Genomic DNA, 24,214 nt, shown 5'->3' with positions numbered 1-24,214 from the left:
ATTGTTTAGCAGCTGTGAGCATAACAGGCTAAGGACCTCCTCAGGGAAACTGGAAAGAATGGAGGTGTCTGAGGCTTGTTGCTGTAATATAAATTGCTACCCTGTTAGCAAGGTGACACCTCATTTGACGGTCTCCGAATTCCAGGCATTGAAAACTACAGACAGAACTTGAAATAGCCTACTGGTGGCCAATGAACATTGCTTTGAGTGGAAGGTATCAATTAAAACACAAAACTATTGAAGTTTTCTTGAATTAAAAATGCACCTTAATGTATAACATGACTAAGCCAGTTACTTAAAATGCGAATTCCTTTTATCTGTGTATCTGATGGATGGAATACTCTTCAAATGTGGATCTTTCTGGGTACAGTATCACTTTAAAAGCTTCCCTCCAATTTTCTCTTATATTCAGATGATCGTCCATAGCTCCCAGGTGTGTTTAAGACCACAAGCACTTGATTTCCAGTGCCATACCTCTCCAGGGACACGTAGTGTTGAAATGTGTACACAGTTTAGAGTGTGTTGTCTCCTTCTCCCCATGAACACTGGGTATTGCCCCATTCTCTCTGTGTGTCATTTCGTATCTCGACGAGTACTTTAAATTTAAAGTCTGTATTCAATCCTGACATCTCAAGGTGGTGGAAATAATGCTGTCTCCCAGAGATGTTACTGTTCTCTTTACTGATTTGACAGAACACACCCACGTGCTGTGAACTAACGCTTTACATCCAGAGAATAATAAACAGCAATTTGAAATATTAACACACGGGCAGGAAGCTCTGACTGATATAGTCAGAGGGGGCAAAAAAGTGGGTGCCTTCCTGTGGCCTGAGAAGCAACTTCAATTCTCTTGTTTCTTTGAAGCTTAGATATTATTTTTTGTTGGTCAATAATAAATTCAACAAACAAGTGGAATCCTTTCAGAAAAGTAATGATACCTGTCACTGAGAGGAAAATATAATCAAGTCTGGTTAGACTTGAATTTATTGTAAACAAGAGTATAAAAACTGAATATTAAATAGAAAAGCCAATATACTTATCAAGCTTAAATTGCATCACTTCCACTGCTTGAGAGATCATTTTATAGAGCTATTAAACTATCTCTAAAGATTGTGTTATTGGGTTAAAAATAATTTCAGTGGGTAAACCAAACCAGTATGTAGCTGATGCTTTCTACCTGATGCATCAGACTCTTCATTATTACAGATTTTAGAGTTCAGAAAATTGTAGTGTTTCAATTCATCTCTCTCTCTCTTTTTTTTTTTTTTTTTTGCTTTTGTAGGTTTCATTGACTTCATAGTAGAGCCAACATTTTCTCTTCTGACAGATTCAACAGAGAAAATTATTACTCCTCTTATAGAGGAAGCCTCGAAAACAGAAACTCCTTCCTATGGGGCAAGCAGGTTTGGTATTTTCTCTTTTTTTGCGTCTTTTTTTTTTTTTTTTTTTTTTTTTAATGATTATCTTCATTATCTCTTATAGCTAGGTTGGAAATTCTTAGAATTATTAGATAGTATTGCCACCTAGTGGCTCTCTATTATATTGCACCTGCCTTTGAAATTCACTTCATGTCCACTACAAAATATATCAAAGTACTAACAAAGTACTAACTAACTAATATATCAAAGTACTAATGAATATAACACAAGAGTATTCAATACCAGAAGAATTAAATATCTGACTTTTGTGCAAATGTATGTATTGTGTCTTGGATGTTAACATATATAGTTGTGTTGGTTTGCTTACAAACAAACCAGTTACAACCCACTTGTAGATCTAGAGAGATGCCTATATCAAAATAAAGCTTGTGGATGATGTGAGTACAACAGATCCATATAACATCTAACGGTAACAGTAGCATCCACTGTATATGCGATCACAATATTTCAAGCTAAACATTTTTCATTGACAAATTTGTTAAGGGATATTATTTAAAACTTCCAGTTGTAGATTAATCATGCTAAATTCTTGTCTATCTGAACACACAACTTTTCCTAATAGCACAACACTAGGTTCCCAAAATGTTGCCCCAATGAGGAAATTGAGGAAATGTTTTCCTAAAAATGATTCAGGTTGGCCCCACTTAGGGCTCCAGAACGTGATGCCCCATTTGTTATGTTCACCTGTGAACTCACCACCAAGTCAGCTCACCTCAAGTATCTGCTTTTCTAATGAGGCCTAGCCACCTTATAATGCAAGAGCACTCCAACCTGCTGCTCTGGGAGTGCTTGACCAACCCAGGGAGTTCCAGCCGGAGTCCTGGCCCTCTCCATGATGGGAGAAAAGGAGGGATGTGAGCAGCCCTGATGCATGCTCAAAACTGGGCCTGAGCACCTGCCATCCTGTTTCTGCAGCTGGCTTTGTGAAGTGTTTCAGGCTTTGCTCCCTCATTCCATATCTTGACATTAGTGTTTTCTGGGCTTTTTTTTTTTTTGGTTGTTACTATTAGCATATGCACCTTTATTGGGTTCACCCAGTGTTGATTTGTTTAGACGATCAAATATGAAGGGCACCATGAACGATGGAACCTATTCCCCAGACTACTCCCTTGCAAGCGTGGACCTGAAAAGCTTCAAAAACAACCTGGTGGACATCATCCAGCAGAACAAAGAGAGGTGGAAAGAGTTAGCTGCACAAGGTATAGTTGTTTATAAAGCCTTACTACTCTCTCTTTCTGTCTTAACTCTTCCTCTGGGATTTCGTACTTTTTCCCCCTAGATTTCTTCTTTTATGAAATACACAAACTTTTGGCTGTGCTTGGAATTGGCTACCCTTTGATTATTCATCACAAGGTTGGCTTATCTGTTGAAGAGATTCTGCTGTGTTTATGTCATGTGGACTGCAGAAATCTGTGTCAGTGGGTGGCAGTGACATGAATGCAAAGGATGGGGCAAGAAAATGGTGACAAAACTTTATGTGACAGATTAACCTCCTGTTAATTTCTGGAAGTGCTTTTGAGCCTGTGTTTTAGGCTTTGCACATGGCTTTTGTGTTGCATTAGGAATGTAACACTCAGTGTCAGAGACTTGGGTGTGTTTTTTTGTTCAATTTTACTAAGTTACTTCTTCGGGTGACAGTTCCATTCGTGCGTTGGAAAGAATCATTTGTAAGCCTTCCCTTAAAGGAAACAAATGGGAAGCTAGTGTTAGCCATTTCTGACATGTTTTCTGATTCAAGTACATTCGTTGTTTTTGTTTACAAGATATGTGAATTTGTAGCAGTCATTATCTTTGTTCAGGAAATTAGCTTTCTGATTTCAAATCTGGCCCCCATCTCCCCTCATGCTCGCTCCTGTCCATAGCCCTGTGTCTCTCAGGTGCTGTACTCCCTGCACGGTGGCCTCTGGCAGCTTCTTGAAATACTCCCAGAGCCTTTGCGATGATTGTTTCTTCAGCCAAAGATTCTCCCCTTAGAGTTTTCTGCAAGGCTGAGTCCTCCTTGGCTAACAGTTTGTAGTATGTATTTATTTTTATTTTGAAAAATAGCACTTAATTAACTCAATTTTCACATGGACCTTATAAGGTATATACTATTATTATTCCCCTTTTACAGATAAGGAAACTGAGGCAGAAGACAGTGATGTGACTTGCCCCAAATCCCACAGCTAGTAAGTGAAGGAGCTAGAATTCACTCTTTCTCCCCAATGCAGTGCTCTAAACCTTCATGGTAGGCAGCTCCACCAGGAGGCCCTCCTTGACCATGACAAGTATGTCGTCTGTCCTATTTTTCTCTGATTAGGGCCCAGTTCAGTTGCTTCAAAGTGGTTATCACTAGTCCGTAATTGATGATATTTATTTATTCCTTTTAAAGTTTATCATCTGTTTTCCACAGGGGAACATATGATTCACACAAGTTGGGACATGGGCTGTTATGTTTTCCAGTATATTCCTTAGCTCGTAGCACAGTGTTGGGCATATCATAGGCACTCAGTATATATTCATTTAATTAAATAACTACTTAATGGTGTCACATTATTTCTCCACCTCTGCTATTAGGAAATAAAAGAAATACCATTCTAATGTCTTCATCTGACTGTGTAACTTACATTTTCCTAAAAGTCTGATCTTCGTTGAGAAGAAATAGAGTTTCCCAGGCTTTGGTGGCTCTATACAGCTATCATGAGGGCCACTTCCTGTATTCGCACAGCACCACCACCCCCCCCCCGCCCCCCGCCACACACACACACTCAGAATGGCCCTGTACTTAAATCCTCTACTATCATCATCTTGAAATTCTTAAAGATTTTTCAGTCTCAGTTTTATTTTATATGGGGACCTGTAATTATGTAGCTAGCCTTAGCCATTACAGAGGATCTTTGTAATACATTATTGTCACTCAATAAAAAATATAATGCAGTACGAGACCCAGATGGCCAAACTAAAATATTGTCAAATCCATCTAATTGGAGACTTCAAATGATGAGAATTGCCCCTCTCTATGGACAATTACTGAAGCACAGTAAGATATAAATCCCAAAACTATAAGCCATCTGAAAACAGGAACAATGTCTATCTCATTGTCATGATTTTCTCAGAGCTAGCATGTCCCGGCATAGTGTAGTTGCTTTAAAATTATTTAGTGAGGATAGTTTTGAATGAATGAATAAATGAATACTTAAATTCCACTTTGAATGTATTTATTCAGAAAAGAAAACAAATAGATATATTAGATATTCAGTGATGCAAGGAAGAGAGGAGGGGAGTAAGAATTCTGAAATCCCTCCTGTGTGCCAGGCATTTGACGTGGATTATCCTATTTCCTCCTGCAACAACCTTCCTAACTAGAGGTGACTACTCTCATTTGCTACATATGGAAACTGAGGATCACACAGCTTCTAAGCAGTAGAGTTAAAACTGTTCTGATTCTTTACCCATTTTCCCCACGGCATGCGAGCACCTCCTAGTATACTACCTTTTCAAAAAAGTTTGAAAAAGTTCACTTGAAGCCTTTATCTTCAATGAACCCAAAAAATCCAATTGACCAAAACACACTCTCCTCTAAGAAAGTTTTAATTAAAATAAGAAACACTACGCCCCAAACATGAACCCGTCACCTGGAATCTATCTGTCATAAACCTGTGAAGGAAAACTCTTTATCAGAATTGAATTAGTGACTGCAATTTCTCCCTTTTTAATAGACTTTCTGCCACCATGCTCTACTGAATATTTTGTTGCACACAGACAGTAAACTTTAGATCTATATAAAGTTCTCAATTTACATTTCTGGAATTGAGTGATAATATCTGACTCCTTTAGTTAGATAAGATAGAACCAAGATTTGAACACAGGCAGCCTGGCTTTAGCAAATTAGAATCCTGGATCATTTTGATAATATAATTTCCAAAGGATAGTTGTGTAGGGTACACACGTTTTGAGTAAAGCAAATACTGCCAGATTTGTTTGACTTGTAACATTGCATGGTTGGTTGCTGTTTCCAATGCAGTGGTAAACGAGATAAACTTAAAGAAATATCTCATGGTAAAAATGAATAAATAAATAAATTGCTGGGTGAAATATTGCTAACAAGAAAATGACAGAGACAGTGCTTCAAGAACTATCTCCCTGTCTCCTTGCTTGTAACAAGTAATGAAGAGTACTTTGCTTGCAACAACAAAAAATGAAAGAAAGAAAAAAAGAAATTGATGTCCTTAGAACCCATCCAAATAAAAATAAAACTGAAATTGAGAGAGATACAGAAACTTGGAGCCAGAATCTCTCTGGAAGGTATCTGCTTACCTTTGCTGGAGTCCTGGGTTTGCAGACTGAATTGACCACCACACAGGGTTTTTATGCCAGAAGTGCAATCACCATATTTTTTAAAAATTTTTTGGGGCGCCTGGGTGGCGCAGTCGGTTAAGCGTCCGACTTCAGCCAGGTCACGATCTCCCGGTCCGTGAGTTCGAGCCCCGCGTCGGGCTCTGGGCTGATGGCTCAGAGCCTGGAGCCTGTTTCCGATTCTGTGTCTCCCTCTCTCTCTGCCCCTCCCCCGTTCACGCTCTGTCTCTCTCTGTCCCAAAAATAAATAAACGTTGAAAAAAAAATTTTTTTTTAACATTTATTTATTTTTGAGACAGAGAGAGGGTGTGAGTGGGGGAGGGGCAGAGAGAGAGAGAGAGAGAGAGAGAGAGAGAGAGAGAATCCGAAGCAGGATCCAGGCTCTGAGCTGTCAGTACAGAACCTGACACAGGGCTCCAACTCACAAACCATGAGATCATGACCTAAGCAGAAGTCAGACACTTAACTGACTGAGCCACCTAGGCGCCCCTGCAATGCACCATATTAAGGATCAAGGGATAAAAACCTAACATCTTAAGAGATGCAGAAATAACATTCAGGAAAATTCAGTGTTTATTCATTATAAAAATTATTAAAATTAGAGGAGGCTTTTTAATCTAGTATTTCTGTTTTCCTGCTTTTCTCGCCTTCATTTTTACTGCTTGGGTTGTTTATTTTTTCCATTCCAATTCATTTCCTTAATGGTGTGAAATATTTACACTTTATTCCTATTATTGTCATGATTAATTAGAAAATTTTAAATGCATAATCAATAGTAGATGACAATGAAGTTAATAACTTTACCCTTCCACAAAATAACACAAAAACCTTAGAAAGCTTTGTCTCTGATGTTCAAAAATGTTTTTAAAATAGATTTTATATTTAATAATTAAAATTTAAAAATCGTCCAAAAAATTTAAAACGTATTCTTGAAATTCAAGAATATGAGGACAACAGCTTTTTAACAACGTTTTCAAAAATCAAGGTAGTGCAGGAAGACTTTCTCAACATCTCTTGCATGCTTGCATAGTTCCTCAGTTAGCCAGAGATTGGAGAGAGCTATCTAGACTTTCCATGGCTCTTCAACTGCTAGGAATTCTCTTTGAAATCCTGCTCATCTACCTGTTACCCCAAACTTGGACTGCAACCTCAGGCTTGCAAAGCTGTGCGTTTCCCCCATTTATTCTAAACCAAACCCACTGTTTTACATTGTGGAAACCAGGGGGTTTTGCCCTCTGCTTCTATCCCAAATTGAGTCTACCGCCTCTCGCAGCAAAACTGGTTTCCGGTGCCATTCTCAAGTTGAGGTTGGCAGGGAGGTTGGGAGTAGCTCCAGGCAAAAAGGTCGCCGATTGCTGTTTTCCTTACCTGAATCGCTAGCAGTTTTTCAAGAATAAATGCTTCTTAAATTGTTGTGTTGCCTTGGTTGATTTCCATTGTGGTGGAATTGTTTTTGTTAATATTTTCCAATTGTGTACTTGTTTTCTGTGGAAACACTCGACCCTTTTATGTCACTAGAACAGGAAGTCCTCTTTCTCCACGTTGGGTTTTGGGAGTTATATGAGGTGATTTGTAGAATCTGCTTAGAAGTACCTAAAATAGGGACGCCTGGGTATGTCAGTCAGTTGAGTGTCTGACTTCGGCTCAGGTCATGATCTCGGGGTTCATGAGTTTGAGCCCCATGTCGGGCTGCATGCTAACAGCTCAGAGCCTGGAGCCTGCTTCAGATTGTGTCTCCTGTCTTTGCCCTTCCCCCACACTCTCTGTCTCTCTGTCTCTGTCTCTGCCCCCCCTCTCAAAAATAAACATTAAAAAAATAATAAAAAAAAAGAAGTACCTAGAATAGTAGCACTATATGAGTTGACTGTTATTATAATTATTATTGGAGCTCCTGGATGGCTCAGTCAGTTAAGCACGTGTTTAGCTCCAGTCATAATCTCACAGCTTATGGGTTCCAGCCCCGCGTCCAGCTTTGTGCTGACAGCTCAGAGCCTACAGCCTGCTTCAGATTCTATGTCTCCCTCTCTCTCTGCCCCTCCCCTGCTCACGTTCTGTCTTTCTCTCTTTCTCTCTCAAAAAATAAATAAACATTTAAATAATTATTATTTACTGTGCTTCTGTTGTGTTCTAGGAATTAGGGATATAGAAAAAAAGAGAGAGAGAGAGAGAGAGAGAAACAATAATCCCTACATTTATGAAAGAAGCTGTGGAAGCTGGGAGCAGGATTGCATTTTAAGGTAGCCAAGAAAGGCTTTCTTAAGGAAGTGATCATTTAAATAAATACAAGGAAGAGATTAGAAAGAGCAATGAGGAGGTGTGGGGGAATAAATTTTCAAACAGAGGAAATGATCAGCACAATATTTGAGAGGTGGAGTTTGCCTGACATGAAAAAAATAACAGGAGGTAAGTGAAACAGAAGATCGGGCAAGTGGGACTAATGTAGGCCCTGTGATAAATGGATAACATGACACCACATCATTGGTTTTGGCCCAAGAGGGATAGGAAGCCAAATGTAGCATTTTGAAGAAGAAAAATAAAATGGTCTGAAGTTTTAAAAGGATCACTCTGGCTACAGAATGGAAAATATTCTGTTTGGGAGACAGAAAAGGAAACAAGGAAGTGAGAAAAGAGGCTGTGGTTTATAACACAGGAGAAAGCTGGGGACTTAGACCAGGGAGTACTGATGGAGGGAGAAGTGTCTAAATTCTGGGTGCCTAAAGATGGTGACTTGAATGAGTAGGCATGAGAAAGAAAGGGTAGCAACAAGAGATCAGATTCTGGATATATTTTGAAAGTAGAACTGATAAGATTTGTTAAGTGATTATATCTGGAGTATGAAATCAAGAAAAGAGTCAAGACTAATGCCAGAGTTTTTGGTTTTCTTACGCATTAATTGTATATATGTAAATTTATAGAATCATTCTCCAGAAAAACGTGGCTTTCTCTAGCAAAGCTGAAGACGCACATGCCATGTTTCCCAATAATTTGACTTCTGTATTTTTACCCTAGAGAGATTTTGCTCATGTGCATCAGAAGACACGGACAAAATATTCACTATAGCATTGGTATTGAGAGCAAAAAAGAAAAAAACTGAAAACAACAGTAAAATGAATTCACAGGCTGTGGTGTATTCATATTATGGAAAAGCATACAACTGTTAAGATAAATGAACTTTAGTTGTGAGTATCAACAAAGATGGAAGTCACAAATAATATGAAGCAAAATACACAAGCTGCCACAATAGAGCAAGAAACCATTTATAGAAAAATTTTAAAAACCCATAAACTAAATAATAGGTTTTAGAATACACTTATGATAAAACAAAAGAAAGGGGAAAATATTCAGAATGGTTCTAGGGGAATGATGGGACCCTTAGTAATAGTTTATCTCACAAATGTTCATTTTGTGATTATGGTTATACCTGACATATATACTTTATATGTGTAACTATAACCCATTTATATGAGTAGAATGTTTCATAATAAATAAGTAAAAATGCAATCTGGTACAAAAATACATCTACTAAAATAGTCATCAGTTTTAAAGCCAGTATGTATCAGATGTTGCCATTGTAATTTCCTGCTGCCATCACCTCTAGTCTTAAGTACACTGAAGATGATAATTACTTTATTATAATTGCATTGAGATGAAAATAAGCAGGCTATATGGTGCTTAAAGTTTTAGAATATTAATTAAACAATAAGGCTCTGAACAGAACCCCAGATTCTTGGTGTTCATATCAGCTCTGACAGTATATTTTCACAGTTATCTTAAAAACATTCCACTAATCCCGAAGCAGGTATGGACACTTAGGCCCCATGGTATGAAGCTCCTAGACCATCAGTAAAAGAAGACACTTTTTAAAACAGTAATTTCACTCAGGAAGCCTCCTATTAAGGATCTGGGGGCATCTAAGAATGTTATATGTAAATACATTCCTTTTCAAAAAGTAAGAGATAGAAGTTAAAAAGTAAAAAATGCTTTCCTCCATTCCAAACTATTTTGGTTTTGGTTAAAACTTACCCATTTAGAGTGAGGAAAATATCTTCATTATCTATTTCTCAGCATTCCTCGGCATCTAAAGTCTTTCCTTTTCCTGCAGTACTTACAGAGAAGACAGGAGATTTAAGAGGGCCTGTGGCTAACCTCCTAGTGACACAAGTGGAGGGAAATAGTGAGAAAAGTTGCTCTCTGCTTTTATTTCTACCTATAAAGTTTCAGGCAAACCACGTAACTTTCTGTATCCTCAATAAATGTGATTATTGGGCACGTAATATCCACCCCCATGAAGAAGCCGACATTCCCAATTCCCATTTATGTTCCAGAGACTTGAAGGTCTATGATGCAGTTCTGAGAGCAAGGCACCTAAGAAAGTGAGAAGGGCCGGGGGGGGGGGGGGGGACAACAAAATGAGCACATTTGCCTCTACTGGTGGCTGTTGGTGACAGATACCCGCAATTAGCAAGCAAGGAAACCATAGGCAGCAAAGAAATGTAACAATTCTAAAGGAACAGATAAATGTACCTTGTTTTTGTTGGTGACCTGCCATCCTGTGTCACAAGCTGAAATGGAAGAGTGGCTTAGCTTCATGCCTGGAATTGTTAAAGAAGCATGTCTCTTTAGAGTAGCTCCCAAATGGCAAACACAAATTTTGGTTCTCCTTCAAGGCAAAAGAGTTACTTTGGTAAGCCACTTGATGGTTTGGTTTGTGTTTAGAACAAAAAATTACAAACTGAACCAGATCCACCAAGTCCACCTTAATTGGAACAAAAACTGCAAACTAATCCCAGATCTGCTTCTGATCTTCTCAAAGAAAATGTGTATTTGACAAAAACAAATTACATCCCAGAATGGAATTGGGAGTGTGGGGTGGGGAGTGGGTCATACTGGAATGGAATACAATATGTTTCTTACTGTACTGGGTAATTTTCTGATTTATTTGATATAGATTCAAATCCCAAAACACTAGGCTTAAAGACGATTAACAAGTGAGAAAAGGAGGCAATGTGGGAACTGAGACGCCACAAGATTTGCATTGTGCATGATTAACAGCTATTTATTTTATTTTCTTTTAATTTTTTTAATGCTTTTATTTATTTTTGAGAGAGAGAGAGTGTGTGTGAATGGGGGAGGAGCAGAAAGAGGGAGACACAGAATCTGAAGAAGGCTCCGGGCTCTGAGCTGTGAGCTGTCAGCACAGAGCCCGACACGGGATCAAACTCATGAACCGTGATATCATGACCTGAGCCGAAGTCGGATGCTTAACCGACTGAGCCACCCAGGCGTCCTATGATTAATAGCTATTTAGAACCAGAAGGAAACCTAGAGCTAGCTTAAGGCAAATAAGACATTTTAGAATATGTATTAAAACTTGCAAATACACAAGTGTTTTCTAGTTTCTTTTGGGGACTTACTTCCTATGTAATTGCTCTACGGTCATAGAATATGTTTGGTATGATATTATTCATTGAAACGTTTCACACCTGCTTTTGTAGCTGCTTTTAGTGGCTCATAAGTTCCACCAAAAAAAAAAAAAAGAAAACAAGTAGGATTTTGGTCAGAATTACTTTGATATTTTGGAAAGAATTGTCATCGTTGATATCAAGTCTTCCTATTCATATATATCTTATATATCTTCTTTCATGTTTCTCAGAAAGTATACGTTTCCTTCATAATAATAATAATGGTCATGGAAAATACTTTTTAGCGTTATTAGATGCCCGGCATTACATTAAGCATATTATATATCAAGTAATCAATATTTATAATTAATAATAATTTATTTCAAAAGTTTGAATGTATTTTGTTGGATTTTCCATCAGTATTTTATATTTTTGTTGCTGTTCCAAGTGGCTGTTTCTTGCTGCTGTATAAAAATACAATTTTATTTTGAAAACTGATCTTCTGCAAATGACAGTTTTTTTCTCTCCCAAATGTATATCTCTAATGATTGTTTTTCTTGAATCAGTTGCATTAGCAAGTTTATCCAGAAGCATCTGAAATGGAAATGGTGAGAGCATTTAGGTTGTCTCTGAATTCAAAAGGAAAAATATTCAATGTTGCAGCAATAAAGTGTGCTATTTCTTAATTTTATTTTGATCTTCTCTTTATGAGGTTAATTACATTTCCACAAATAATTTGTTAAGAAAATGTATTTTAAATGAAACATTTAGTTTTATCAAATGTCTTTTCTGTGGCTTTTTAAATAATCATATGATTTTTCTTTTTAATTAGTTCATGTAATGAATTAAGAGATTTTCTAATGGTGAATCACCTTGTATTCCTTGATTAGACCCAACTTAATTGTAATGTAATAACTTTTTAAAATTTATGTGTTACTTTGGCTGACTTAAAAAATCTATATGAGTGAGGTGAGCCTGCAGTTTTCCTTTCTCAGACTTCTGGTACTGAGGTTGGCCTCAGAAAATAAATTGGAGTTTTTAAATTCTTGAGAGTTTGTGAGCCTTAAATTGGCATTGAATGTTCGGCAGAATTTACTTTTAAAAACCATGTGAGCCTGCTGCTTTCTCTGTGGGATAATTTTTGTCTGCTGATTCAATTTTCTTAATAGTCATAGAGCACTATTTAAGTTGTTTAATGTTTAGTTTTTTAAAAAAATATTATGAAATATACCACAAAAATATATAAAAACATATATGTACTATTTATAAGTCAATAATACAGTATGGGCAATCCTTACAGTGGCCTACAGGTAATAGTATGATGGCAAGTTTAACAACTGTCTCAAAAAAGTATACACACACACATACACATGTGGTTTCTCATATATTTTACACATAAAGGAAGTGTAACACATGTTGAAGAGTAGTAATAAAATATGCAGTAGCCTTTGTTGTAAACTCTATATAGGTGATTGGTTTTCACAGAATGCCTTAGTTGATTTTTACCAAACTCTGTGTCTATGGTCAACTTATGGTTGCAACTGACAAACATAAGTTGTTCAGATAAGAACACTGATATTTTCATTTATATCAAGGAGTAAGGTGAAAGTATAAAAAACGTATGTCAAAACTTAAAAAACATAGAAGGCATATGTCAATTTCACCTGTTCATCGAAAATACAAATGACTTCTTGGTCACTTGAGTGGATAATGATTTTTGAATACTGGAAAAAAGTTCCTCAAATTTCTGTGCTATTTATAATGTAGCAATTTTAGACATGACACACTTTTAAACTTAATCTCTATTTTTTTTACCTCCAGCACTTTAGACAACAATGAAACAATAAATCAAGCCCTGATTCATAAAGTTTGATGACATCCATGGTGTAAATATTCCTACCATGGCCAGTTTCAAGCTGTCAGTATAAAATCTCTGAACATGGGAATTGGGAAAAGAGGTGCACATGAGATGTTTGCATCATACAGATTTGGTAGCTATAATTAACCTGAAGACATAGATAATGAGAAAATGGGTCAAAATAATTAGGAAATGATTTTTAAACACTTAGCACCTTTACTTTTAATACAATTTATTTAATTGTAAGCCCCTATAATTTTATTTTTAAGAATGACTAGGTTTAACAACCAACTTACAAAGTTCCTAAAATGCAACAATCAGGTCATAGGAGCCTGTACAGGTTGGAGTAGCATTTTGCTGCCTATAAGGCTTTATATGATCCACGTCTGCCCTACCTCCTTTATCTTGCTGATTCAATTCCCATTTCTCTTTCTCTCTCTCACTAGCTCCAGTGCAACTACACTGTCCTTTTGTCTTCTTTCTTTCAACACATCAGATACATTCCTGCTTTAAGTGCTTTGTACCAGCATGTCTTTGTTAGAAACACGCTTCCTCCAAACACCACGTGACTGCCTCCTCTCTACTTTCCAATCTAGCTCCAGTTGTCACTTGTCAGTAAGGCCTCCTCTGGCAAACATTTCAAATTCCCCCCAGGTTCCTCCCTTGACCTCTGATCCCCTCTCAACTACTTTCCCATGACACTTCACAGATCACTGTCTAACCTTTAAATAATTGACTTACTATGCTTAATTTTTGTTGTCTGTCTTCCTCCACTCAGAATAAGTTTCATGAGAATGAAGATATTTATGTCGATCACTGATGTTTCTTAAGCTCTTAGCACAGTGACTGTCACAAAGTAGGACCTCAGACAATTAAGCATTGAAAGAAAGGAGGAGAGAAATAGACATGGGGAGAGAGGGAGAGAGAGAAAGAGAGAGAAGGAAAGAGAGAAAATGGCAACAAAGAGAGGAAGGAAAGAAAGAGAAAAGAAGGGACAGAGGGAGAAAACCTACCATCTAGGCCAAGAAAATATATTACCATCCCTAGAAGTTCCAAGTCCTTTTTTAATCATGTTTTCCCTCTTTCCCTACCATGATCTAATCAATACTATGAATTTCATGATAACTATTTCTTTTTTTTGTTTTAGTTTTTTAGCTGTTATTCCTCCTTCTGTAACCTTAAACAATACATAATTTAGTTTTTCATGTTTTAAAACTTGGTGTAGGGGCGCCTGGGTGGCGCAGTCGGTTAAGCGTCCGACTTCAGCCAGGTCACGATCTCGCGGTCCGTGAGTTCGAGCCCCGCGTCGGGCTCTGGGCTGATGGCTCAGAGCCTGGAGCCTGTTTCCGATTCTGTGTCTCCCTCTCTCTCTGCCCCTCCCCCGTTCATGCTCTGTCTCTCTCTGTCCCAAATAAATAAATAAATAAATAAATAAATAAATAAACAAACAAACCTTAAAACTTGGTGTAAATGAAATCACGTGGTACACATTCTTTAATGAATATCTTTCTACCCAATGCCATATTTTTTGAGCTTTATCCATGATGAGGTAAATAGCTGTTATCTGTCTCACCAGGGAATTTGGGGATCTTGATAGAAACATGAGGCAGAAAAAAATGTATCTAAATACTATGCAGATTTTTTAAAATATTAAGTAGTTAAGTCTTTTAAGTAATATATTTATAGTACATATCAATTTCTTAGTCCATATCAGGTTCACAAATAATGTAACTTCTTTTACTTTTCTGTGACCAAATACAGTTTCTAGCTGAAATCCCCATGCTACATGTTTAAAGAAAACATAAGCTTGTTTCTAGCTGAAATCTCCATGCTACATGTTTAAAGAAAACATAAGCTTGTCATTCAAATGTTTTAGTTGAATTAGAGTAAGCCTATTCAATTGAGTGTTCTTGATTTCCTTTTTCTTCTTAGGTGGCATCAAAGTTCGTAATGTGACCATGGGATGGCCACCTTGCTTAACTTCTTTCTCATCTCTCTAGACATACCCCCTCCTGTCTACTTCCTGCTCCTTCCATCTTCTACCTCTGACACGTGACCCCGGGTTTGGCCACTATAGGCCACCAAAGCTTTGCCATCCCCCTTTTGCTTGATCTCTCCTCCTTTTCTCCTAATGCTTCTGAGACCTGATTGTTAAGCATCACACCCAAACCAGCCACATAGCGGCACTTTCCCTCCCAGATGTCTATATCACTCTGTGATATTTCGCTGCACTTTGTCCCATAGATCTCTACTAAAGTTCTGCCCCCCCTTTTTTTTCTTATTTGCCAGCAATCTCTATCAGTACTTAACAGTGTTCCTAACTCTTCTGCATCTGCTGCTTAGAGAAAATAAAAAGATTGTTTTTAAACAACAAAAATATGTTTATATTATTTTGTATTGAGTTACTTTAAAGGTTTATGTTTCTAAATATTTGTTCTTAAAATGTTTTAGTTATTCCTTCCCATTATCCTTTTAATCAATCAAAACTCATCATGTAAACAAAATTACAACTTTCAAACTCCCAGGACTAAACCCAAGCATCTTTTTGAGAAAATACATACATATTGTTTAGAGCTCAGAAGAGACAATTAATCAAACAGAGGGAAGCAAAACCTTTCAAATAAAAACTAGAGCTCGCTCTCATTTTTTTTTTCTAATCATGGTTTAAAAATGCAATTAACATCAGTTTAAATGAGATCCCAGCAGTAATTTTTAAATTGTATATTTAAAATTATTAGTAAATTAAATTCTGTATTATACATTTATTTTATTCCTATTTTCAACTTAATCTCTTTAGCTGACATTCTATATTATATTATCAGTACAATAGAGCAGGAGTTTGCATTTGCTAGAATGGAACATTTGGAAGATCAGAATTATGAGTTTGAAGAGGTGGTACTCACCAAAGTTACTTAAGCCTAGAAGAGCTTACATAACAGTTTGAACAGTGAGTATGTGCTTATTCATTCACTCATTCAATTATTGTAATGGCAGAACTCAATAGTCTTCAACCCTGGCAGCACATTAGCATCTTCTGGGCTATTTTATTTTTTAAAAGTCTGATATGTGGGGTCCCTAGGTGGCTCAGTTGGTTGATTATCCAACTATTCATTTTGGTTCAGGTCATGATCCCAGGGTCGTGGGATCGAGCCCTGCGTTGGGCTTAAGATTAATATTCCTTCTCTCCCTCTGCCCCTTTCCCCCTGCTTGTGCTCTCTTTCACTCCCTCTTGCTCTCTCTAAAAAAAAAAAAAAAAAAAAAAAAAAATTTGAAGTTCAATATGGCTTATCTCCAGTTTACAGAGGTAGGTCAAAACAGAACACTTTTGTGCATTGAAATGAATGCAGAGGACATGGAGGGGGAGAGCAGGAAACTTAATCACTTCATGATCAAGACAAGCCAAGTACAGATTAGAATCTGAGCCAGCTTCACCCTGGCAGGCTGTACACAGGAAACAGCAGTGTGTACCTTGATAATGATATCCCTTAAAATATCTGTGTCTTGGGTCACACATCTCCTCTGGAACATTTGCCTTCTACTACTGGGAAAGTCAGTGGACTTTCTTTCTACTTTAACCCTTGTTCTTTCTTCCTCATGGAATGTACTCCTTTGGTCCCCTCTTCCACTTTGCTCATTAAAATCCTACCTATCTTGGGGCACCTGGGTGACTCAGTTGGTTAAGTGTCTAACTCTTGATCTCAGCTCAAGTCATGATCTCTCAGTTCGTGAGTTCTAGCCCCATGACAGGCTCTGCACTGACAGTGTGGAGCCCACTTGGGATTCTCTCTCCCTCTCTCTCTGCCCCTCTCCTGTTCATGCTCTTTTTCTCTTTCAAAAATAAATAAATAAAACATTTAAAAAATCCTACCTATCTTCCAAAACTCCATTAAATCACCTTCTCCAAGAAGCCTGTTACTTAGTTATGTAAGCATAGCTGTGTTATTTATACTCCAGTTGGGATATTTATCATATGCAGACTTGCATTCTCTAAATGTGAAGAGAAAAATGCATTCAAAAGGGACCTCCCAAAATCAGTGTTGGGAGTAAGAGAGGGAATAAGAGGAGCTTCAGGATGTGTTTCCAACTGTACATGCCTCAAGGAGATTCCAAGAGTCCCCTTTGGGGGTGTGCACCATCTCTCCACATGCATATTATAAGATATTGTGATTAGAATGTGTCACACATATTAAAGCAAGAAGTTACTTTAATGGAACCTGACAGGAAGTTGAGAACTACTAATGAAGTCACTACAAAAATATTTACCTAGGCCTACTATGTGCCAAACAAACGCTGGTAGTTTTTTTTTGAGAACAGAATTCATGGGATATTCAGCTTTAGATCTCTAGTTCCTGCTCAAGGCCAGGTAAAAACTTGGTCACTGTTGGGTAGAGGAGAATTGACTCCATTTCATAAAACTCTGATTTTACTGGTGAGTCCCTATAACTGAAATGACATTACCCTATGTTGTACCATGTATTTTTTGTTAGCTAAAAGATCTCGAAAGAGAAAAAAATAACTGACAAATGGAAAAAGGGAAACTAAATGTGGGGGTATTCCCCAAAAGTCCACTGCACAATGTCTATACTTGCGACGTTTTCAGACACCCAAAAACTATTCACTTGCTCTAATTTTACTTTGTGCAATATAGACTTTGTCATATTCTCCCAATAATTCCAAATTCCAAGCACATTGAAAGCTTTGTTGTCTTAACATTATACCTCTGAGCAAAAGATAAATCTCTTTGTCACCACTCACCTCTGTTCTGTCTCCAAAACCTTTAGTCTTATATTGCTCTTGATTCACAACCTCAGCTCCTCTTTCCCCTCTCTGCCACTAAAACCCCCTCAGTTGCACAGAACAGTTTAGTTCTGGCCTCAAAGGAACCCATTCAACAAAACGAAAGCCTGACTGTCTGTCTAAAATGATATCTATAGTTCTTCACACATGCCTAGGCATGTCTTGGATGACCATGGTTCAGTTAGAGGCTTCAACTTCATTAGCATTCCTATAAAAAGCTTTATTTCCTATTAGCATCAGGACATTTTTTAAAAACTTAATCACTGTATCTATGCCTTCATATGAGTTACTAATAAGTTAAATGTTTTCTTATCTTTGCACATTTTATAATTTATTTGAAATGTATTGAATATATTTTAGTCAAACAGGTTCATTTAAAATCAATTTTGCTAGAAAATTTCATAGATTTCTCAACAGGAAACAAAAGGTTTCCCAAAATAGGTCTTGTAATATTGCTTGAAAAATTAAAACACAAAATTGAAAGATTTTCCCACCAGAAATAAGGAAATATTTAAAAATTATGGGAAAGTATTAAAATTTTTGAAAGATAAAATTTACATTATGATTAACATGACATTTTAATATATTGAGATAGGTTCATTATTAAACTTTATATTTGTTCTTTGTATCTTAAATATCTTAAAATGCAATATTATATATTACAGTATATATGGTAAGTGATTTTTGTAATCATGTAGGTATTAATGCTAAATAGAATGCAGATTCGTTTCCTACTAAGTACACATTTATTTGCCAGGCAATATACTGAGTTCTTTTTTTTTTAATTTTTTTAATATTTTTTTTTTTTTTTTGAGAGAGAGACAGACAGACAGAAAGCAAGTGGGAGAGGGACAGAGAGAGAGGAAGACAGAATCTGAAGCAGGCTCCAGGCTCTGAGCTGTCAGCCCAGAGCCACACACGGGACTTGAACTTGTGAACCTTGAGATCATGACCTGAGCTGAAGTCAGATGCTTAACAGACTGAGCCACCCAGGCACCCCAAACAGCCCTGTGATTTAGGTACTATCACCATTTTACCAATGTGAAAACTGAGGTCTCTGAGGGGCATGTAAATTGTCCAAATTACAGGTTTGTACACATATTACATATGGATCTTCCTCATTCCTTTTCAGTTTCATATAATACACAGAAAATAGTATCATGACAGTAGTAAATCCAGAAAGAAGTAACAACTTTTTGTGAAAACTTATCCCAGAGTAGCATAATTTTTATCTCAACACAACTGATCCCATGAGCTTTCAAATGTGTACTTATATCCCATAGACATTTTTGTTTTAAAATGTTGAAAATTATGAATTTGGGAGTGAAATTTTACATTATTTACCTTCCCATGGGTCATTTATACATTTATTACAGCAACCTCACAAGGTGGGAGTTGTACTCTGATAAAACTGGCTCAGAGAACTTAAATTGTCTAAATCCATACACTTAGTTTTGGAAAAGACTGGGATTTGTGCTTAATTCATCTCAAATCAAAGCCAGTAACCTTCTGGATAGTTTCTAGATCATCTTCTAGAAGCTGGTTGTGACAGTTTGGTTTATTTACATTTTCTAAATTTTCTTCCAGAGCAGAAGTCTTGCCCAACCTGTTAGTTGATAGAGAAACTGTAACAGCAGCAGAACTTGGGGGCACTTTAAAGTGATATTGTTGAAGTGTGTGTGAACTCTCCGCTTGTATTTACATGGACAATAGAAGTTAGAAGGAAGGTGGAAGGAGCAGGCTTGCATCTCTAGTGATTATGAGCTGGCTCAGGGATGATGAAGAAATGGTTTCACCTGGGTACTGGGACGAGGACAAGCAGAGGTGAGATCTGTATTGGTGGGAGCACAAATGGTATGATGTGCTCTTTACTTAATTTGGAAATGAAGCCGATTTATCTTGGGACAACTTTGCGATTTTATCCATAGTTGGATGTAGTCAGGATATAAGAAGTTATTTCCAGACGGTTCCACTGATCCTCTCCATCCAAGGCATGCCTCTTGTTCTTTTTGTTTTGTTAAGGGCACTCTGATGGTCCTTAGTGAGTGTTACAAAGCATTTGTTTTTCTTTCTTGAGCACTATTTCATTGTTATGCTTAACAATTTCAGCTAATTCTGTCTTTACCATCATTTTAGTTGGATCACTCAGAATTTAGGACATATATTGGTTCATACACAGAGTTTATGCTGCATTTATATACAAATGAATAAATATAAGTAAGTCCTATGTCAGTATCTATGTTTCAGTATATGTTTTCAGTGTACGATATTCTTTTCCTTAAAAATATATTTCTATAACTCTCCTAAACTAGAGACATAGTCAATATAAAGTCTTATAAATAGTAAAGGGAAGAAACTTAACCTCCAATGAGTTAAGAATTGCTCTGAAATCCATATTCAGCCAAAAATGTCTTCCTATACTTTGTCATAGTGTTTATGAGCTTACCAAATGTTTCTGAGTTAAGGAAATTACTTATGATATTTATATTAAATTATAAAAAATAGGATTATGTTGTACATGACCATAACTTATGAGGTACACACATACGAAAAGCTTAATGATTTTCTCAATGCTTTCTCAGTAGATTAAGGATTGATAGAGTGCAGTTGTACCTGAAAGTCAAGTTATTACCTACATAAGGGCATTGGTCCCTCTAACTCTATTTCTTCAAAGAATTTGATTTTTTGTTAGGATTATTAAAATACATTACTAGGAAGAAGATAAAAGAAAAGGAAGTATAATTATATTTTTTATTTTTAAAATAAGTCACAGATTCCATATTTTTTCTTTATATAATATAGTCCTATATCCTAATACTTGTATACTATTTGTTAGTAGACAATATTAATATCCTTCAAGATAGCTTCTTATTAGATTCGGAGGGTATCTGCTCTACTTGAAATCAACTAGAATTGAGCTCCTTAGAACCCCAGCTTTTTAGGCAATAAATCAAATGGTGAAAAAAAATAAGTTGAAATAGAAAAAAGGGGGGGGGGCTGGGTAGCTCAGTCAGTTCAGTGTCTGACCTCAACTCAGGTCATGATCTGGCAGTTCATGGGTTGGAGCCCCATGTTGGGCTCTGTGCTGACAGCTAGGAGCCTGGAGCCTGTTTCAGGATTCTGTCTCCCTCTCTCTCTGCCCCTCCCCCACTCATGCTCTGACTCTCTCTCTCTCAATAATAAATAAAAATTAAAAAACTAAAAAAAGTAAAAGAAAAAAGAATCATTTGAGTATCACTACTGATGAGTGCAAAAGTCACAAAAGGTTTTAGGAGCAAAAGTAAAATATATTGAAAATTAAGAAAAAATATCAATTATATTTATCTTCTTAATTTTTCCACAATTCCTACAAACATGGATAATTATAAATGCTAAAGTACAGTTTAATTATTCCAACTCTTAGATAATATTGTCTCAAGGTTTTTTAAATGAGTATCCTTTTTTTCAGAAGCAAAAACCAATTCAAAGCATTAACTTTTCCTGATCAGTAAACATCCTTAAACAATACCTCACACATGGTGGCAGCTCTAATGTGACCAAAAGACTTGGAGATTTCATTCCACTGCTGGAAATTTATCTGGCCCTGTGAGAGAAAAAGAACCTGTTTTTTTGCAGATTGCACAAGTGGCATCACTAACCACATAAATAAAAGCTACAAATTCTTTGGTTGACGTAGTTCAACTGCTATGGCTACCCCAGCATCTTCATGCTTTCAAATATTGGTTTAAATGGCATTTTGTAGCATTTCTCCTTACTGAGATAATATGTTGAGTGTCAATAAATTTTCTTTGAGCATCTAATCACTGTGTCATCTGCAATAAAGCTTGTATTTTCACTTTGATGTCCTTTTCTAAAACATCAAGTATTTAGGTAATATAAAGGTAATGTGACTTCCATAAACTCATTGTGTTTTTTAATTAATTCTACCATTTTTCTGAACAAATGTCTTAATAGTTCTCTGCCATTAAATAAACATGACTGATAAAAATTTTAAGGGACAGATATCCTTGAAAAGTGTTTGCATTATAGTAGGAGTGAACAGCAAGAGTAAAATGGCTTCATATACTGTTTTTTGGGGGGGGGATTTGAGAATGACTTGTACAATATATAATTCCATTTGTCAGATTAGCCCAGTTATTTCCCCCCTGAAAAACCTGTTGGTTTTTAAAGCTGCTCTTATATACCTTCTTTACTGTGATTCCTTAACAGTTGACCTAATGGTTAATTGTAGTTGACTAGTGGGAACACCCCAATTAATTAGTTAGCTGAGACTGTCCTTGTGTCTAATATTGAAGAACATATTTTCACGAAGACATTTTTTTATTCTTATTCTCTGTCTCTGCCTTTGGAAAAAAAGGCTATCATTTACCATGATATTTAATTTCAAAGATAAGGCATAAACTCATACTAAGGAAACACAAAAACATAGCAGCTATTAAATAAACTATACCCAGGAAAGCTGCATAGTGTACAGTTAGGATCTAGAACTCTGGGCCTAGACTATCTATTCAATTCTGGTCCCATCACTTACTTGCTATGTAACCTTGAGCAAGTTACTTAACCTCTCTGTTTCAATTTGCCAGTTTTTAAAGTGAGGATCAGAAAACTTATGTCTATCTCAAGAGCTATTGTGAAGATTAGTTTAGTTTATACATATAAAGTATTTAGAACTTAGTGTTTTACAGTAATTGTTATTACTCTCCTGGGCTCATATATGTGCCTCCAAACTACATGGAGATCTTATAGAAGGCTTCCTTAAAGAAGTATAGTATGGGAAAACACTGCTTGATCATAACAATTTTGATATGAGATAAAGCTTAACTCATGAGAAAATATGCAGTGGATCAATTCCATCAATCAAGTGGATGACTCAGTAGGTAGAGCATACAACTCTTGATCTCAGGGTTGTGAGTTCAAGTCCCACACTGGGTGTATAGATTGCTTAAAAGTAAAATCTTTTTTTGGGGGGCGCCTGGGTGGCGCAGTCGGTTAAGCCTCCGACTTCAGCCAGGTCACGATCTCGCGGTCCGTGAGTTCGAGCCCCGCGTCAGGCTCTGGGCTGATGGCTCAGAGCCTGGAGCCTGTTTCTGATTCTGTGTCTCCCTCTCTCTCTGCCCCTCCCCCGCTCATGCTCTGTCTCTCTCTGTCCCAAAAATTAAAAAAAAAAATAAAAATTAAAAAAAACGTTGAAAAGGAAAAAAAAAAGTAAAATCTTTTTTAAAATATCAAGTGAATTGATGTATGGTGAATTGATCTTGACTCTTCTATTACCTTTCCATTTTTTTTAATTTTAATGTTTATTTATTTTTTATATGAAATTTATTGTCTAATTGGTTTCCATACAACACCCGGTGCTCATCCCAACAGGTGCCCTCCTCAATGCCCATCACCCACTTTCCCCTCCCCCCCACCCCCCATCAACCCTCAGTTTGTTCTCAGTATTTAAGAGTCTCTTATGGTTTGCCTCCTTCCCTCTCTGTAACTTTTGTTTATTTATTTTTGAGAGAGAGACAGAGCATGAGTGGGGGAGGGGCAGAGAGAGAGGGAAACACAGAATCTGAAGCAGGCTTCAGTCTCCAAGCTGTCAGCACAAAGCTTGAAGCAGGGCTCAAACTCACAAACCATGAGATCAAGACCTGAACCAAAGACATGTAACTGACTGAGCCACCCAGATGCCCCTCACCTTTCCATTATTAATTAATCCATCAAAATTATCTATAGAGTATCTCTCCAAAGTATGTCTCAAATCCAACCAGTTTTCTGCAGGAGTGAGTGAAGGAATGAAGTGGCTTATTCTGAATGGTGGGTATAGTGGCCCAATTTGAAAAGCTGAACATGAACAAACTTTATCTAAATACTTTCTGTTGAGGATTCTGCCACTTAAGTTACTTGCCTTTATTTTTTCTTGGCATAGAACCTTTTAAGAAAAAAAAATTTTTAAGTATCCTGCAGACCTAAAGGCCCCAAAAAAGAAGACGACGAAGAAGAAGAAGATTTTAGCTAACCCATCAAACTTAGTTTACAGCAATTCACTTCTTTCCTAAAAGAATCTATTAACATTAATATTTTTACTCCTCAAAGTATGCCTGAGTTTAGATGAATTATTCTTCAATTCTGAGTTTACTCCTTCTGGGACTCTTGCTCATGGTTTGGCTAATATAATGTTCCCTTGTTAACTATAGGAATCTAGGGATTTCCTAGAAATCATGCAAAAAAAGATTTATAGCTGAAATTTTGTATCTTTTTTTACATGTATTTAATTTCTATGAAGAAATTATGAAAAAATAAGGAAAATAAAAAACAATCCAAGAGATCTCTTCAGTTAAAGTTTAAAATATAAGCCTTCGAGAAGAAATGGTGAAAACAAACAATCTGATGTTCAA

At 36.7% G+C, this 24,214-nt stretch overlaps 1 protein-coding gene across 9 annotated transcripts in view; it reads left to right on the top strand.

Moving 5' to 3' along the window:
• Positions 1-24,214, top strand: part of PDE1A (phosphodiesterase 1A) — a 331,722-nt gene that overhangs the window by 297,264 nt on the left and 10,244 nt on the right. For 7 of the 9 annotated variants that reach the window (XM_040475566.1, XM_040475565.1, XM_040475567.1 and 4 more), the window contains 2 exons: positions 1,283-1,403; positions 2,478-2,638. In XM_040475566.1, coding sequence (XP_040331500.1) covers positions 1,283-1,403; positions 2,478-2,638 — 282 coding nt within the window. The remainder of the gene's footprint in view (positions 1-1,282; positions 1,404-2,477; positions 2,639-24,214) is intronic. The other 2 variants (XM_040475568.1, XM_040475572.1) reach the window with 1 other exon arrangement.

The sequence above is a fragment of the Herpailurus yagouaroundi genome, unplaced genomic scaffold (assembly GCF_014898765.1).
Source record: "Herpailurus yagouaroundi ecotype Mexico unplaced genomic scaffold, PumYag 140, whole genome shotgun sequence".
Classification (NCBI taxonomy): Eukaryota; Metazoa; Chordata; class Mammalia; order Carnivora; family Felidae; genus Herpailurus; species Herpailurus yagouaroundi.
This window is presented reverse-complemented; position numbering and strand designations above follow the sequence as displayed.